This window comes from Tachysurus vachellii, chromosome 6 (assembly GCF_030014155.1).
Source record: "Tachysurus vachellii isolate PV-2020 chromosome 6, HZAU_Pvac_v1, whole genome shotgun sequence".
Lineage (NCBI taxonomy): Eukaryota > Metazoa > Chordata > Actinopteri > Siluriformes > Bagridae > Tachysurus > Tachysurus vachellii.
Genome location: NC_083465.1, coordinates 11,578,277 through 11,594,340, shown reverse-complemented (window position 1 = coordinate 11,594,340; position 16,064 = coordinate 11,578,277). Strand labels below are relative to the sequence as shown.

Below are 16,064 nucleotides of genomic sequence, written 5' to 3'. Positions count from 1 at the left end.
ACCAGGATTTTGCAGGTGAGTGTGCGTGGGGTGGTAGACTGAGTTCCAAAGGGAAACCAAGCACTTTTCATGTGTATGACGCACACTGGAGTGAGTGAGTGAGAGAGAGAGAGACAGAGAGAGAGAGTGAGAGTGAGAGTGAGAGAGAGAGAGAGAGAGAGAGAGAGAGAGAGAGAGAGAGAGAGAGAGAGACAGGATGGGGTCGTCATGGAGATATTCAGCCATGAAAGAAAAGTAGGGTGAATTACTGAAGGGAAAGGCAAAGGAAAGCACCTAGTAATACTGTCTCTCTCACACACACATTGTGGTGAGTAATACTAGATTCACACTCAACATATAACACATAAAAAATTATGTGAAAAGTAATGTAAAGACTAAGCAGACACACACACAACCATGCACAAATATCCTCTCTAATTCACAAGCACAAGTTCTTCTATTTTTTTCTTCAGCATATTTAAAGAATACTGGCCAGTCCTGGAAGGAAGCCACTTACGACCATAGAGTGAGTCTCGGTACTCTGACTTAATGCTTCAGCCTTAAGATTAAAATAGCTGCAGCCAAATGCCCTAAAGCTGCCTCGTTCTCTCAGATTACAAGGACTACAACACCATCTCCAGCAGCGACACAACATGGACTCTAATACCTTCAACCAGAGTACCGAGACAACCAGTAATAAAACTATGACAAAGGCTACATTTAATTTTAATAACTACGAGTCTATCATAACCCATCACTTATTATCTCACTGACATACATCCTGTGACAAAGCGTGAGGGCTAAATGACAAAAATCAATCATTTGTGGTGCCCTAGGGGAAATAAACTTCAATTCCATGCACAATCTATGCTGTAAGTATTTTTCTTCCTGGGAACTTTAGTAAATGGGGGGATAAATGGATGGAGAACTAGCTTACAGATTATACATCATTGTTGAAGCAGATATAGGGCAATAGTAAATGTAGGTAGGTCTGTAATGAATGTATTTTCAGAAGCAAATTTGCTTTATACCAACACACATACAACCTCACATACACATAAACAGCAGCATCAAAAGACCTGGCTTATTTATCACAAAAGCGTCAACAGACTTAGCTTCTGGAACCATGCAATTCCTCAAGAGTATAACAGTGATGATTGATATACAGTACATATACTCACTGGTCACTTTAATATGAACACCTGCTTATTTATAAATTGATCCTGTCAGCCATTTTATATGGCTTGGTTTTTGCTGCTGTTCTCCTGGGATTTGCAAAACAACAGTCTGTAGGTCAGTTGTAAGAATTTTCACATTAATTTGTTATAAATTTCACACCCAACGGTCTTTAGAGTTTATATAGTATGGTGTAAAAAACTAAAAACATTGAGTGAGCAACAGTTCTGTGGATGAAAATGTCTTGTTGATAAGAAAAGTCAAAGGAAAATAGTCAGATTGGTTTGAGTTGCCAAAAACAGCACAGTTACTCATACAAGCACTCTTTACAAACACTGTGTGCAGAAAAGCATCTCAACATGCACAAAACATAAAAAACTTGAGGTGGATAAGCAACAAAGGCAGAAGGCTATATTGGGTTCAACTCCTTACAGCCAAGAACAGAAATTAGAGGCTATCACGAGTACAGACTCACCAATTAAAGATTAGAGAAAACATCACCCTCACATCTTTTTTCAGTCTTCAGCTGTCCAGTTTCTGTGAGTCTGTGCCCATGACAGCCACTGATTTCTGTTCTTGGCTGATAGGGGTGGAACTTGGTGTGGTCTTCAGCTGTTGTAGCTCATACACCCTAAGGTTTGATGTAGAGTGCATAAGAAGCTTTTCTACAATCATAATCATGCCTTTTTTGAGTTACCATTGACTTCCTGTCAGCTCAGAACAGTGAGGTTGTTCTCATCTGAGCTTTTAAGGTGTTTCCTGCACAGCCTCTGCACACAGGATATTAGGATTTATTGTTTTTTTGCACCAATCTGTGTTAACTCTAACGACTTTTCTGTGTGAAAATCCCAGGAGATCAGCAGATTCTGAAATACTCAAACCAGCCTGCCTGGTATCACCAACAATAGCACAGTTAAAGACACAGATCACATTTTCCCTCATGCTGATGTTTGATGTGAAGTTTAACTGAGCCTCTTGCCCTGTATCTGCCTGTATGATTTTATGCATTGTGCTGCTGAAACATAATTGGACGACTTCATCAGTGAAACAGTATATATATACATATATATGTATATATAGACTTACTGTATAGTGACAAAATCAGCAGTAATCTTCTTTCTGCTAAAATGTTTGCACTGAAATGGGACAAAAAGGCTCACATGTGTGCAGACAAAGCTTTGATCTGAATACAATACATTACTGCTATTACCAGATTCATCTTCACACATCCAATATGAAGGCTGGAGCTGTATTATTTCAAAGTAATACTAATGCAGGACCCAAAGGCCAAAAGTTATCACATTATCTCAGTTATTGATGCCTGAATAAAATCGTAATGGCAACTCTATGTCACGTATGTTGCATATTGACTTCAGTAAATACCATGGAAGCATGTAAAATAGATGGATGAGTTGCAGTCAGCCCCCTTATGACTGCTCAGCTCCCTCAGGAATGAGCTCTGTGTGAGATCAGAAAGGGGAGGACAAGAGATTAGATTAGATGTGGAAATGGATGCACAGACTGAGCTTTTCAGGTTAAATCTCCATAGGGCATCAACAAGAAATAGTCCATTGTTGAATTTACACTGTTGAAATAACATCTATGCTCATAGGACCCACAGCGCTGAATTAACTTTACATTTGTGGCCTGCAGGATTAAATAAACACTGTAGGTGTTAATGAAACACTGGGGACTTTGCTGAGTAAAGACTAGAAAGATTTCCTGACAAATAACTAATCACCACACAACAATTACTCATAGGTTCTTGTATTTTTTTTTCAGCATTTAAAGATTGAAATAAACACTTCTGTGAACAAATTGGAAAGAGTTGATGACTTGAAAGACAAGAAAATTCATTATACCGATGAAGGTTTAGTATCTTTTTGAATGCTTGAATAGTTGCATGGTTGGGCAGGCATTGTTTAGAAGTGGTACCAAAAGAATGAGTCTTGCTCTGTGTGACTGGACGAATGAGTCCAGAGGGCCGTGTTTGGCTTGAGCATTTCAGGAAAAGTCTGACCTGTGAGAACAATCGATAGGACATTAGTGATATTGCCACTGCAAGTTTAAAGACCCATTCACTTCTCCCACTCCATATGTGGACCCTCACTTGCCAGTCAGTTGCCATGGGAAACCATTCGGCCGTGTCAAAAAAGAGCCTCGAGGGATTCCCGCCTGTGAGCGGGTACACACACACACACACACACACACACACACACACACACACACACACACACACACACATACACACACTGCCGCTTTAGGACAGACTGGCAAGGTGCAAATTTTAAAGCTATTTCCACTCTATACATCAAGGCAATAATCTGGTGATCTAGTGTGAAGAACAGCACCTCGAATGCAAACAGTAGCTTTAGTGTTTATGTGTTGGTAATGGGACTGAGAATAAATCGGCCTGAACAAAGCCACCGAGACTTTAGTATCCTCCTCTGGCCTGTCTGGGCCAATAGGCCTAATTAGCCTAAAATGGGTTAGTGTGTGTGCGTGTGTGTGACTGACTTTAAAACCTCATTTAAACTGCTTTTAGAAAAGCTGAACCCTGAATTAGAGCCAAATTTCCAAATTATTTAAATGTAGGCCTCATCACTGGCATCAAGCTGAAACTGTTTAATGCTACTTTATGTTATTTTAGGTATCTTGGTAGGGAGCAAATTGATATTACCTTTTCTTAAGGAGATAATTACATACAATCACAATTTGTGCCACCACATGCAGCATCTCAATACTGGAAAAAAACAGTTCCTGAGCTAATATGAATATGAAAAGATAAAAATGAGGGACTGTGAATTTTGGATGGAAATCACATTTAAAAAATCATCCAATTATTATTATATCCATTAATAAATTATTATATAATAAAATATATATATACTGGATTTAATCCAAACCTTAATACCGGAAATGCCACATAAACCTATGAATAAGGTCAATTAGCCTTCAGTAATAAAAGCTTACTGGCTTCAATAAATATCCAAGATATTATTATACACATTTAAATAACAAGCTTATTATATTATATTCGAGGGGGGGTGGGGGGTGGGGGGGTTATTTTAAGTATGCTTCACCAAACATGGATTTCCCTAAGCAGGTTATTTAGCTCCTTAGATTTTACAGCTAGTTTGTTCTGGTTATGACATACTTTTTGAGTGATGTGAGATGTGCGTGATTGAGCTGATTTAATGGTCCTTCACTCTCACCCTGGTAAGATGATGGCAAATTGTGTCTCCATCTAGTGGACCTTTGTTCACAGCCCCCAAACCACGCCCGTAAACAAGTCAAATATTGCATTTACAGATAACCCTTAAACAAGTACATATATGGATTAAAAAACATGCTTAATACACCATTTACTGATTCATTGCATCAGTGAAAGACATGGCCATTAAGGCATTGTGACACACCAGCCATCCTTTTTAAATCCTGGCTGGTGGCTGTATTTTGAAAAGCTCCTGTCTTAATGATTCTTTACAGTCACTTTACAGCATAATTAAGTGAGAAGAGAGATGTAAAATCATCAGACTGGATATATTACATAATACAGTATAATATAGTTACTCAAATGAATCACTAATAGTGCAAAATGAGCAAACCAAACCTTTGCAAATCTGATGTTAGATATTAAAACACATTTAAGAGAAAACAAACAATACATAAGGGTCATTTGCTCTCTCTATGTTGAACGTCATGTTTTTTATGTAACAAGTATATGGTCAAGCTTATTTTAGGTGGGCATCAGAGCTTGAAAATAAAACATTTATGAACATATAACTGATATTATGGAAGTACAGCAAGCCTCCAGGAGAAGTATATTCAGTGCAGTTCTTTACTTTGGTAGGTCTATTTGCAGAGATTTTTCCCCTTATAATTTCTGTAAGATAGAGCTGGTTAAAAAAAAGAATCACCCAATTAATAGTGATTCTCCTTTAAAAATCCCTTTTAGTCTATTATGAACCTCATTACACCAGATTTAACCCCTATCTGGGAAAACAGTTGGAGGATAATAATCACAAAACCAAGGAGCGTATGTACTTAGCAGCTGAAGAATGTTGTCACAGGGCTATAGACAGAAGAGAGGGGACTTAACGCTCATAAAATCTGTCATCATCCATGGCATGATGAGGATAACGGTTAAAACCAATGCCCTGATCATGAACCCAGAAAGAACATCTTGAGTGCTCCTGTTTAAGGATGTCCTCTCAGATTCAGTCAGGAAAGAGGAACTGTCTTAAGTTTTTCTATTAAAAAGAAATAAATAAATGAAAAATAAATTAATAAAAATATGCATGGATCAAGGTGGACCCACAACTTGAACCCATATTCAGTAATGGCAACAAAATAGATTTTAAAAACAAAAATAATATATATATATTTTTTTTTTTATTTAAAAATAGCTGTATTGGTGAGGTGCGACTCTACTTCAGGTGACATTCACAAAGTGGCATTAACTTGCACTGATGTTACATAAGTACCATGCTTTGTGCTGTTTGTGGGCCACACCTGTATAATAATACATAATGTCCAGGGTATAATCACATGAACACCATTTACCTATTTAACCTAAATTCTTTACAGCCAAGAGAAAGATTAACACTTTTTTGGACAATGGTCTGTTGAGTTTTTAGGCAGAAGAACCATCCATCCATCCATCCATCTCAATAAACAAAAATTAACTAATTTCATAGATTACATGAATATTTATATTTGTTTTTTTTTTTTGGTGTTCTTAATAGATCGTCTAAAAACAACTCAACCATAAGACTCCTAAATGGCTTAAATAGTATTCTCAATGAATTTTTGAGTTACGTTTGTTTGTTTGCTAATCTAATACTTAACTAGTTCAATAAAAATAAAGAAAATAACAATTTGAAGTATGATTGACGCAATAAGCATTGCTGCATCAAAAATAATTGTCATCCTGTGTTTGCTGTTTAATCTACAATGATTCTGGTGTTTTTATGCTGATTTCCACCTGCCTGGCTCATTTCACTACACATTATAACAAGCAGTCATGCAGTCAACCCATCATACTGTTTCAGTCACACATATAACACACCGATTCAAACATATGGCTTAAAACTTACACTAAAGAAGAATTATGCAGTGCCAAACAACTCAGGTGTTGATGATCCCACTAAATGTGATTTCAGGTATAAGAGAATCATGAATACACAATACTGATATACTTGTGGCAGAAGTCCGTGTTACTGCACATTAGCTATAGGAGTCGACTCATAACCAACACATCGCTACTTGATAACATTTTCGTAACCATGACACAAAATACGCATATTTTCTGTGCCTGCATCTGTTTGAAGAACTCAGGGAACTTGATCGTCACTAATAAAGCAGTAATTGTAGCCAACTTTTAATAGACCAGCACACACAGCTCAATCATAGTTAGAGACAGGAGAATGGCAGGTGATAGGGATTACTTTCAGCACAGAGAAACACAACACTGTGGTAGAAAGAAAGCTGAAAACTGATCTTGATTTCCTCTGCGTACTCTGGTTTTCTTCCTCCTGTCCAGAATCATGTTCTGTAGGCTGATTGGCATATCTAAATTGTCTGTAATGTGTGAGCGGGATGGGTTTACACTCCCTCCAGGGTGTCTGTCTGAGTCCTCTGGCAATAGTAGGATGCGTAGGACAAGCAGTACACAAAATGTAAATGGATGGACAGACAGGGTTTCTCTCATAAAAATGACTTTACCTTAAAGAGAACCCTTTTAATCAGCATGAGCACTCTACATGTAGTAGCATGTAATGTTGAGTAGCTAAGGAGAAAGCTATCAAATACCTCTGTGAAAAAAAAATTTTAATCAGTGGGCCCTACTACTAGAACACCGATCTGTCTCTCTCTATTTTTTTTTTTTCTTCATTATTATTATTATTATTTTTTTTTAGTTTTGCATTTAGCACTGATGCTGTGGTGACACTCATCAACAAGATCCCTTTGTCTTTAAAAATTAAGCCTATTGGCAGTTTTAGTGAAATAAATCCAATCCACATAAATCTACTTTATTTCCTAGTGATGTTCAGGATATGTTGTACCAAGCTAAATCCAATTACAGTCAGACAATAACAAATCATCTATTGCAGTAGAATTAAAATCCTATTATGCTACCATTTGAACAAGGAATGTAAAATTTCAAATATATATATGAAATAAAAACGCATACTGAATTGCAGAACCCCAAATTTAATCATGTTTTTGCTGTAAGAAATAAGGCAGCATTTTGAAGATTTGCTTGATTACATGGGCAGGTCGTTGTATACCACCTTCACAAAATGTTAAGTCTGAATAAATTAAAAATGTGTTCAATAGGCACTATTGCAGTGAGGCTGCTGGATAAGGGTGCACACAGACATTACCTTTCCTCAGCCATTAAATAATTCAACACATTTCTTTTTAAAAAGAACACATCAAATATTTTACAATCTCAGAGTCCTGTTTAACAATGAATATGCAAGTTTGTTCAAGTCGTTTTTGATGAGGACTGTCCACATATTTGAAGATTTGAGTATACATCATAATGCTTTGCTGTTTAGTTAACATTTCTTAGTGTATTATGTGTTAAACCTGTCGGTACTTTGTGAGCTAAGGTGTGTTCGGGATTCCTGTTGGGGCTCGTCGGTGGTACTGGTTGAGGTTTGGTGGCATTTTGAGTGAGAAACTGGTTGATTCTTATTTGAATTTGAAGCTTTGGTTTAAAGCAGAAGAGCAAAGTGCATGAGAAAGAGAGGAGGTTTAAAGGGAGAGGGGGTGGAGATAGGGTGAAGGGAGAGTGGTTTCAGGCTCAGATTTTCAGACCACAAACTTGTTCTTGGTAGTTGAGCCACTCTTTGTGGCTGTGTCAGCATGAGACTGATAGCCAATGGTCATCTTCATAGGGATTCCTAATCGCTCCTTATACACCCTCCTGTAGACAGAGACAACCACATTGACACATTTACATATCAATACTGTGGAACATGTCTGCATTAAAATATGCATCTTTCGCAATAAGTGTGTGTTTTTAAATACATGTGTGTACACTTCTAACCCTATGTGTGTTACTGAATCTTTGTTCTCATAATCGGATGTCCAGACAGCAATTTTATCTCCTTTTGTTCGGATGTTGACTACAGCACCGCAAACATCATCACTGTAGTCATCAAAAGCTTCTCCTATAAGACAAAGCATCTGCAAACACAGAAAGAACATCAGGACAAGAACACAGCTGTGAACATCTGTATATGGAATCAGGTTAAAGCAGCAGTTTCAAAAGAATACTCACTGTTTCCAGCCAAAAACTGTCCAAGTCGTGCTTCCTCTGCTGTTTGTTGAGGGTGATGAGCCAGCGCCCTCCTTTCTTATTTCTCTCATCCTCCCACATGGGCTCAATGCCGTCCTATAAGATGCAAAAATGTACATATTCTGACAAATGCAAAATGTGGTTCATACACAAATACAAAATGTAAGTACACAACATCTCGACTACAATATTATAACAAGCTTGAGCTTTTCTCCACACACAAAAACAAACAAACAAACAAATACTACTTTTACTACTACTGCTAATAATAATAATAATAATAATAATAATAATAATAATAATAATAATAATAGACGCTCACCTTGAACAGCGAATAGTCACATCCGGACATCAAATTACTGGACAGCTGAATATGGTTATAAAGCCTAAAAAATACAAATAAGCCATCAACCCAAAACAGTCTAATATTTTTCTCTTCACGACATTCGTAGCTACACATACAAAATGTAACACTTACGCCCAAAAATCTTCTACTGTGTCAAACTTTGAAATCAGTCGCAAGTTGGCTTGCCATGTTTTGCTCTTGTCATTTTTAAAGAACCATAAAGACCATCTGCAGGAAGACAAGCAGTTACACAAACTTGTAATAAAGTGACAATACTGTACACACAAAACTCAACAAGTCTGTCGCCTAAAACAACGACGTGAAAAACAGAAAGTGGGTACAGAAGGGTGACGTGTAGCTTATGGTTGACCTGTTTTGTAGCGGATGTTTGATATAACACTCAGGGCTGACAATCTCCTGGCTTGTCTCTTCTGAGTTCTCCTCTTCACTCTTCAATGGATTCAATATTACTTCCTTGAGAACAGAAACACCAACAAACAAACGTCAAGTCTAGCAAATAACTTACTTGCTTCAAGAAATAAATTGACACTACAACTGTCATTTGAAATGAATTCATTTGAAATACTATTCCAAAGCATTCTGCACCTAGTCGTATGTAAGTATCTTCTAAGGATGATGAAGTGTATTATCCCATATAAACTCTATGATATCTACAGGATCATGTTCAATATAATGCAATACTCAAATTAACAGCACAGAAAACAGCTGGAACTAAAAAAAAAAAACAAACTAGATGACAAACCAAAAAGTGTATTCACGTCTGTCTGAGGTTTTTATTATAAACAAAGGCTTAAACATTTCTGAAGTAAACCTATTTTAAACTAGTTTTAAAAACACCTCCAGGTGAAGAACAGGAAGCTTGCTAACATTAAACACATGTAGTCTTTACATAGCTGTATAATAAGTCATACAAAAGCAAAGCCAAACGTCCAGAACAACTTGCAGTGGCAGTAAAGTGTTAACTAGCCTCCTAAACTAGCTAAGGCGCTTCTCTAAACAAGACGACAAACTAGTCTCAGCTTAACTTGTTAAGACAGGAATAAGTTAGAGACTCTTCTCTTCTCCCATTCAAACATGTCGATTAACTTTATAAAGTCTAACTACAGCTCACATTACTGGCTAATCCTGAACTAGGTCTTATACACAAACATTCATGTTGACATATTATCTTATGAATGCTAAAAATAAAACCCTCAAAAAACGAAAAATTATTCTTAGAGTAAGGCATCAACTCACCGGCTCTGCAGTCGCCATTTTCCATGACTTGTTCACACAGGCCTCATATGGAACATTCAGGCTCCGTCCCAAACCGCGTACTACACTACTACATAGTATATACTACATAGTATGCACTCTTATGGGCGGTGTACTATTACTGCATACTGATCAGTAAAGTAGTATGCTGTGTTCAAAGAAGCTTCATTCTCATTGGCTGAAGCCTGAGCCTATAGCGTTAGAGAGAGTCGAAGGTAAACTTAGCTAAACTTAAACATATAATAGTTTTTATTTTTAGAATTAAAAAAAAAGTTTCATAGTAACATTAAAACTATAAAAAAAAGGAGTTACATAAAGTATTTTTTAATTGTTCAGAATTATCTTAAAATCTTCTATCTTCTAAAAAATGTATATTTAAGTTTAAAGTTTTTGGTAGAACTACATTATATTGTTAAAATATTTTAGACACCTGGACCATAATCCCCATACTGTTTCCACAAAATTGGAGGTACAGAATTGTATAAAATGTCTTTGAATGCTGTAATATTACAGTTTCCGTTCACTGAAACTAAAAGCCCCATAGCTGCCCCATGATAATGCCCCTGTGCACAAAGCAGGTTCCATGAAAACATGGTTTGTCAAGGTTGGAGTGGAAGAACTTGATCATCCTGAATAGATATATGACCTCAACCCCTTCTGATTGTCCCCCAGGCCTCCTCACACATCAATGATTGACCTCACTAGAGCTATCGAGGATTAATGGGCAGAAAGACAGAACAAAACAGTCACACTCCAAAATCTAGTGGAAATGCAATGGAAGTCTATTGGAAGTCTAGTGGAAGTCTAGTGGAAGTCTGTCTAGTGGAAGTCTAGTGGAAGTCTAGTGGAAGTCTAGTTGAAATCTAGTGGAAATCTGTCTAGTGGAAGTCTAGTGGAAGTCTAGTGGAAGTCTAGTTGAAATCTAGTGGAAGTCTAGTGGAAGTCTAGTGGAAATCAGTCTAGTGGAAGTCTAATGGAAGTCTAGTGGAAGTCCATTTCAGGAGTGTGGAGGTTACAAAAAAGTGTGCAAACTCTGGAAAGGTATGTCCAAAAAAGGGATGTGTCAATCAGGTGTCCACAAACTTTTGGAAAATATTGTATTTATTTGTGTGTAGTCTCACCTACATCTTATTATAGACTTTATATTAATACTGGGAAGGCATCACATTTGCATATGATTTTTACAGCAAAATTGAGAATCAATAGAGCATATGAGTCATATGCTGTCATATGCTGGTCTTCTCTATAGAAGCTTTTTCTTAGGTCCAACCAGTCTGGCCTTTGTCCACAACTGTGAACTCTTTGTAGCATGTTTAACTTTTGCTCTGTTTTAGTTGAATGTGCTCGGTGACGGAGTTATTACTGCAGAAAGAATCACGATTCCGAGCCGTTCGGCTCTGATGACGTCACACGAGTCCCGTATTTGACAACTGAATGCGGAAGTGTTTCGAACAGCGCTGGTTCAGTCTTGTCTCCTGGTGTCTGTTGGTTGGGTTTAGTTTTTAGTAACAAAATGTCTAAGGAGTTGCCGACAGTCATTAACGGTCGTGGTTTTGAGGGTCAGAGGAGGTATCCAGGAGGTTACACAGCAGACAGCGAGCAGGTAAAATCAAGTTATTTAGTCAGTAACTGTGATCATTGGCAACCAAAATGTGTCCAAAACAAACTCCAGGAGTTTTACATCACAGTATAAATGTGTAAAGTAACACATAGTGACCGCTAAAGATGTAAACATGTAGCGTAACTGTGTGTGTGTGTGTGTGTGTGTGTGTGTGTGTGTGTGTGTGTGTGTGTGAGTGCATGCAAATAGGCCCTTTCAACAGCGTGTTTAAATTTGCATGGGTCTTAATGTATCATTGTTTATTATAATGGTAAACTAATGACCTCTTATTAAGCTTAATCTTTTATTTAAAGGGAATAAAGGAGATCTGATCAAAATGTCAGTTTCCCTTTTCAGTTCTGAATTTGTTCCAACAGCTTTTAAATTCAGGTTTATCTGCGATTTTAGCACCACACTGTTTCGTAGACATGATGTGGATGTTTAATGATTGTAGGTAGAGCCTGTGTGTTCCTGTAAAGATACAAAGACTTCTTACTGCTTCAAACCTCACTACGCTTCCTCAAAAGCCCACGTGGTTCTTGTGGTACTGACCACATGGAGCCCTTGACACCACACATACACACATACATTTGAACACCTATCTTTCAGTATTGTATACCCATAACATTAAAGGTTAGAAAAGTATGCATACCGCATTAGGCAAGATTTAGAGTTATATATAGCTAATTACACATATATCATTTTAAACAAGTCTGGTGAGTTTCTGTCGAGTTTCTCTTACATAAGGATGCCATCCAAAGTTAAACCATAAAAGGTAATTAATCTCTTCTTTCATTTTAGAATGACCTCCGGGCAAGAGCACGAACACATGGCATGTCTAAGCCCATGCCTGAATTTCAGGCTGCATCAGATACAGTACCAGAAGCAGCCCAAGTGGATGACTGCGAGAGGCTGGGCACTCTGTTTGGGATGTTCAATAAGTGCCTAAGAGGCATCGGCTTCACACAGCTCTACTTTGGGGAAAAGATCGTAGAGCCTGTGGTTGTGCTTCTCTTCTGGCTGCTACTCTGGTTCCTTGGCATCCAGGCCCTGGGTCTCGTAGGAACTCTTTGTATCATCATCATATACCTCCAAAAGTAGTTGCCTAAGAGGAATGAAATGATTATATTCTTTGTGTCTTGGCATGATCTAATACAGATCAACATAATGATTGTCCCTTTATAATGAACAGCATTATAACATTTGATGGGTTTAGTTTTCTCTCCTTTGTGAGCCTTAAATGACTGCATACATATACTGTGTCATAGTAAAGTTGTTCAACCTTTATAAAGTTTTTATATAGGATTTAATTGTTTGGTGGTTTAAAAACACTTTGTGCCATTTTTAATTGAGCAAATCTGAAAGAGTTGAAATAAGACTTTTATGTGGCACTGTAACTGAGTATAGTACTAAACAGGAAGTTTCAGAAATCTGATATTGAAGGATTTTTGTCATCTATGCACTAATTTAGATGTTTTTAATAAGCATGTTTTCTTAAATATCAATTTGTATTGACTGTTGAGTTACTTTCATAACTAGCATGGATGTTAATGGAAAAAGCACTTTAAGAGGAAGAAAAATACTATTTTACCTTTTTCCATAAAAATAAGAGACATATCAACCATACTTTCTCTTGAAAATGAAATGAATGGTTTTATTCTTTTGTTGTTGGTTTATCTCATTGCCCTTGTAGTTATTTTTGTAGTGTGCATTCTCTACACAAGCGCACTAGAGGGCAACACCTTCATGCTCCCTATTTCCTAGAAAGCAACAAGTTATCTCTTTGTAACAAATAGTAAACTCTAATTGATAAAGGTCTAAATGTACCAAAGCATTGCATGTCGTTCACAGTCAGGCATGGAAACTGCGTGTAAAACAAATGATTCATTCTTAATATTTAAGTGAACTGAGCTTTTTCATTATAGTGAGTGAGTGAGTGAGTGAGTGAGTGAGTGAGCGAGAGAGTGCGTGTGAGTGTGTGTGAGTGCGTGTGCGGTGCCCTGTGTTGGACAGTTGTCCTATTCAGAGTGTTTTCATGTTGTGCTCCCACTGTTCCTGGGATAAGGATAGGGCTAGGGATCCATGCCAACCTTGATCAGGAATATTCTATATTAATGGATGAATGTATAATTCTCAATATTATTATCTTTCTGTATCCTGCTGTATAATCCAAAGATTCTTGCATAACATCAAGCATTGCAAATCTAAAAATTATTAAAACAATGTATTAAAACATTAACCAAACGAATTCTGAAGGTTAAAAAAAAAACCTAATTTATGTTATTTAAAGGAGACAAATTTTTAGTAGAAAATGAGTTATAAGACTCACATCTGAAAACTGTTTGTGAATATGATTATTTGTAAATGTGATTTTTAACTGCAAAGTTGTTTGAGCTCCAAAACAGGCATAAGTTTTGCTAATGATTGTGTATTTTTTTAAAAAAATCATACGTTCGGTTATGATTGTGTCAAAAATGTGATCAATGGCAGTTTACAACTGTTTCTTTATACCTCATTTAGCAGACGTTGTGCCATTATTTAGATGATTACATGTATGTATGCCATCTTGCTGCATTTATCAGCTCTTTTGGATTTTTTTTGTTATATATTTTACTTCTGTATCTGCAATCAACTGTGGCTTAATATTTGGTTGTCTAAATAAAAATCAGTATGTTTTTAAAAAATTAATGTACTATCGGATTTTTATATAAGTTTAGTGGATATAGGAGGGAACATATCCACTGTAAAATGACCATGCTTACACTACGTTCATTGAAATACAATATGCAGTCTATATATTTGTACCTAAATTGTATGATATTCATCTGTACTTGGTTCTGTAGTATTTAAACCTAGTATTATACACCTAGTATTTTGTATTTTACTTTGATTCTCTCTTTCCAGCTTTTTATTGTCTGTTTTACTGTTGCACCTCTTGAGCACCATAAGGAATTATAACACTGTCTTATCCGCCTTTATTACATCCCTCAGACTGGCTTGTCTGTTGCTATTGCAAGAGTTTGTAATGTGTGAGTTTGTACACTGCAGTGTGCAGTTCTCAGCAGTGCCGGGCTCATCCAGACCATCATGCAACAGCAACTTGCTGGTTGCAGTGGGTTAGCATCAAAAATGTGTGTGTGTGTGTGTGTGTGCGTTTGGTAGAAAAATAAGAAATAACAAACAGCAGGCAAGAGCAAACAAAGGGTGAGAAACAAAACAAGACCTCCACAACAGAGCTAGTCATACTGTATGTCAGAACTTTGCAGAGTAAACACACATTATTTCAATTATTCCAAATGTTGTTGCGGTACTTTGGCTGCACCCTGTTCAGTGTCGCCACAGCAGATCATCTGATCCACATATTTGATTTAGCACTGGATTTATGCCACATGCCCTTCCTGACACAACCCTTCCATTTTATCTGTGGATGGTGGTGAAACCGTGGGTTCGTGCCAGGGACCTTAATTATACATATAAGTGGGGTATTTTACTATTTGCTTCAGCTATTAGGTGAACCTAATTTTAGTATAGTTTGAATGATTTAAAATGCAGTCTTAAGCATTGTTGATTATTTATAAGGCAGCAGTAGTGGACTGTAGACGTTAAATTTTACTTTTATAGCATTTAGCAAATACCCATATACAGAGCTTACAAAAAATACATTTACATTTATAACAGATGTTATAACAAATGAGCTCAGCGACTGACTTACTTTCAGGTCAAGGTTTGAAAACCACTTGATGTTCTACTTACTTGTATTCCAAGTGGAACTTACATTTCTGGACCAACAGGAGATTGAATATTTAATACTGAATATAGGTTGAAAGTTCAGAACACTTCTTTCCTACCCTGCACAGATAATCAATAAAATAATAGATTAACCCAAAATAAAGATCAGGTCTTTCTGTAGGGTTTTGTTGGGAAGACATGGTCTGCAAAGAGCAGGACAGTCATCCGGAGGCAGAGAATGCGCATTGGCCTGAGAAATCTGAGTAATGATGTCCCATCGGATGGGAGCGATAATCTGCGCCTCTGGAATGATGGGCTCTGTCTGAGAGGGCTGGTCAGGTTCATTGCTAAGGCGGGACAGTGCGTCGGCTTTGATATTCTTTGAAACGGGTCTGTAAGTTACTGTAACGCGAAAGCGTGTGAAACCAGTGTCGCCACTCTTCGAAGGCCGCCTTCATGGCCAACAGCTCACGATCCCCCACGTCGTAATCGCGTTCAGCGGGAGATAGTTTCTTGGAGAAGTAAGCACAAGGAAACATCTTGTTAGCCGGACCTTGTCGCTGCGAAAGGACCGCTCCGATGCCAGTACTGGAGGCGTCCACTTCAACAACAAACGGTCGAGCCGGGTCAGGGTGGTGCAGGATGGG

General features: G+C 37.4%; 2 protein-coding genes across 2 annotated transcripts; one reads left to right on the top strand and one right to left on the bottom strand.

Annotated features, from left to right (window-relative positions):
- Window positions 1-7,351: 7,351 nt before the first annotated feature.
- eif4eb (eukaryotic translation initiation factor 4eb) lies at window positions 7,352-10,211 on the bottom strand. Its single transcript, XM_060872213.1, has 7 exons — window positions 10,071-10,211; window positions 9,184-9,287; window positions 8,946-9,041; window positions 8,790-8,853; window positions 8,450-8,563; window positions 8,216-8,355; window positions 7,352-8,092 (listed from the first exon to the last, which is right to left on the bottom strand). The coding sequence occupies exons 1-7, from the start codon at window positions 10,086-10,088 to the stop codon at window positions 7,978-7,980; spliced, it is 651 nt and encodes a 216-aa protein (XP_060728196.1). The 5' UTR covers window positions 10,089-10,211; the 3' UTR covers window positions 7,352-7,977.
- Window positions 10,212-11,503: 1,292 nt separating this feature from the next.
- On the top strand, window positions 11,504-14,372 carry fam241a (family with sequence similarity 241 member A). Its single transcript, XM_060872212.1, has 2 exons — window positions 11,504-11,691; window positions 12,490-14,372. Exons 1-2 carry the CDS (start codon window positions 11,602-11,604, stop codon window positions 12,787-12,789), a joined length of 390 nt encoding a protein of 129 aa, XP_060728195.1. The 5' UTR covers window positions 11,504-11,601; the 3' UTR covers window positions 12,790-14,372.
- The last annotated feature ends 1,692 nt before the right edge of the window (window positions 14,373-16,064 follow it).

Bases quoted from the DNA above. Each gene is read 5' to 3' on its own strand.
- eif4eb (XM_060872213.1), bottom strand. The intron at 9,042-9,183 runs GTCAACCATAAG...GTCTTCCTGCAG, and splicing joins AAACATCCGCTACAAAACAG to ATGGTCTTTATGGTTCTTTA. The intron at 8,356-8,449 runs GTGAGTATTCTT...CTGTGTTTGCAG, and splicing joins ACAGTTTTTGGCTGGAAACA to ATGCTTTGTCTTATAGGAGA.
- fam241a (XM_060872212.1), top strand. From the start codon at position 11,602: ATGTCTAAGGAGTTGCCGACAGTCATTAACGGTCGTGGTTTTGAGGGT. The intron at 11,692-12,489 runs GTAAAATCAAGT...CTTTCATTTTAG, and splicing joins ACACAGCAGACAGCGAGCAG to AATGACCTCCGGGCAAGAGC.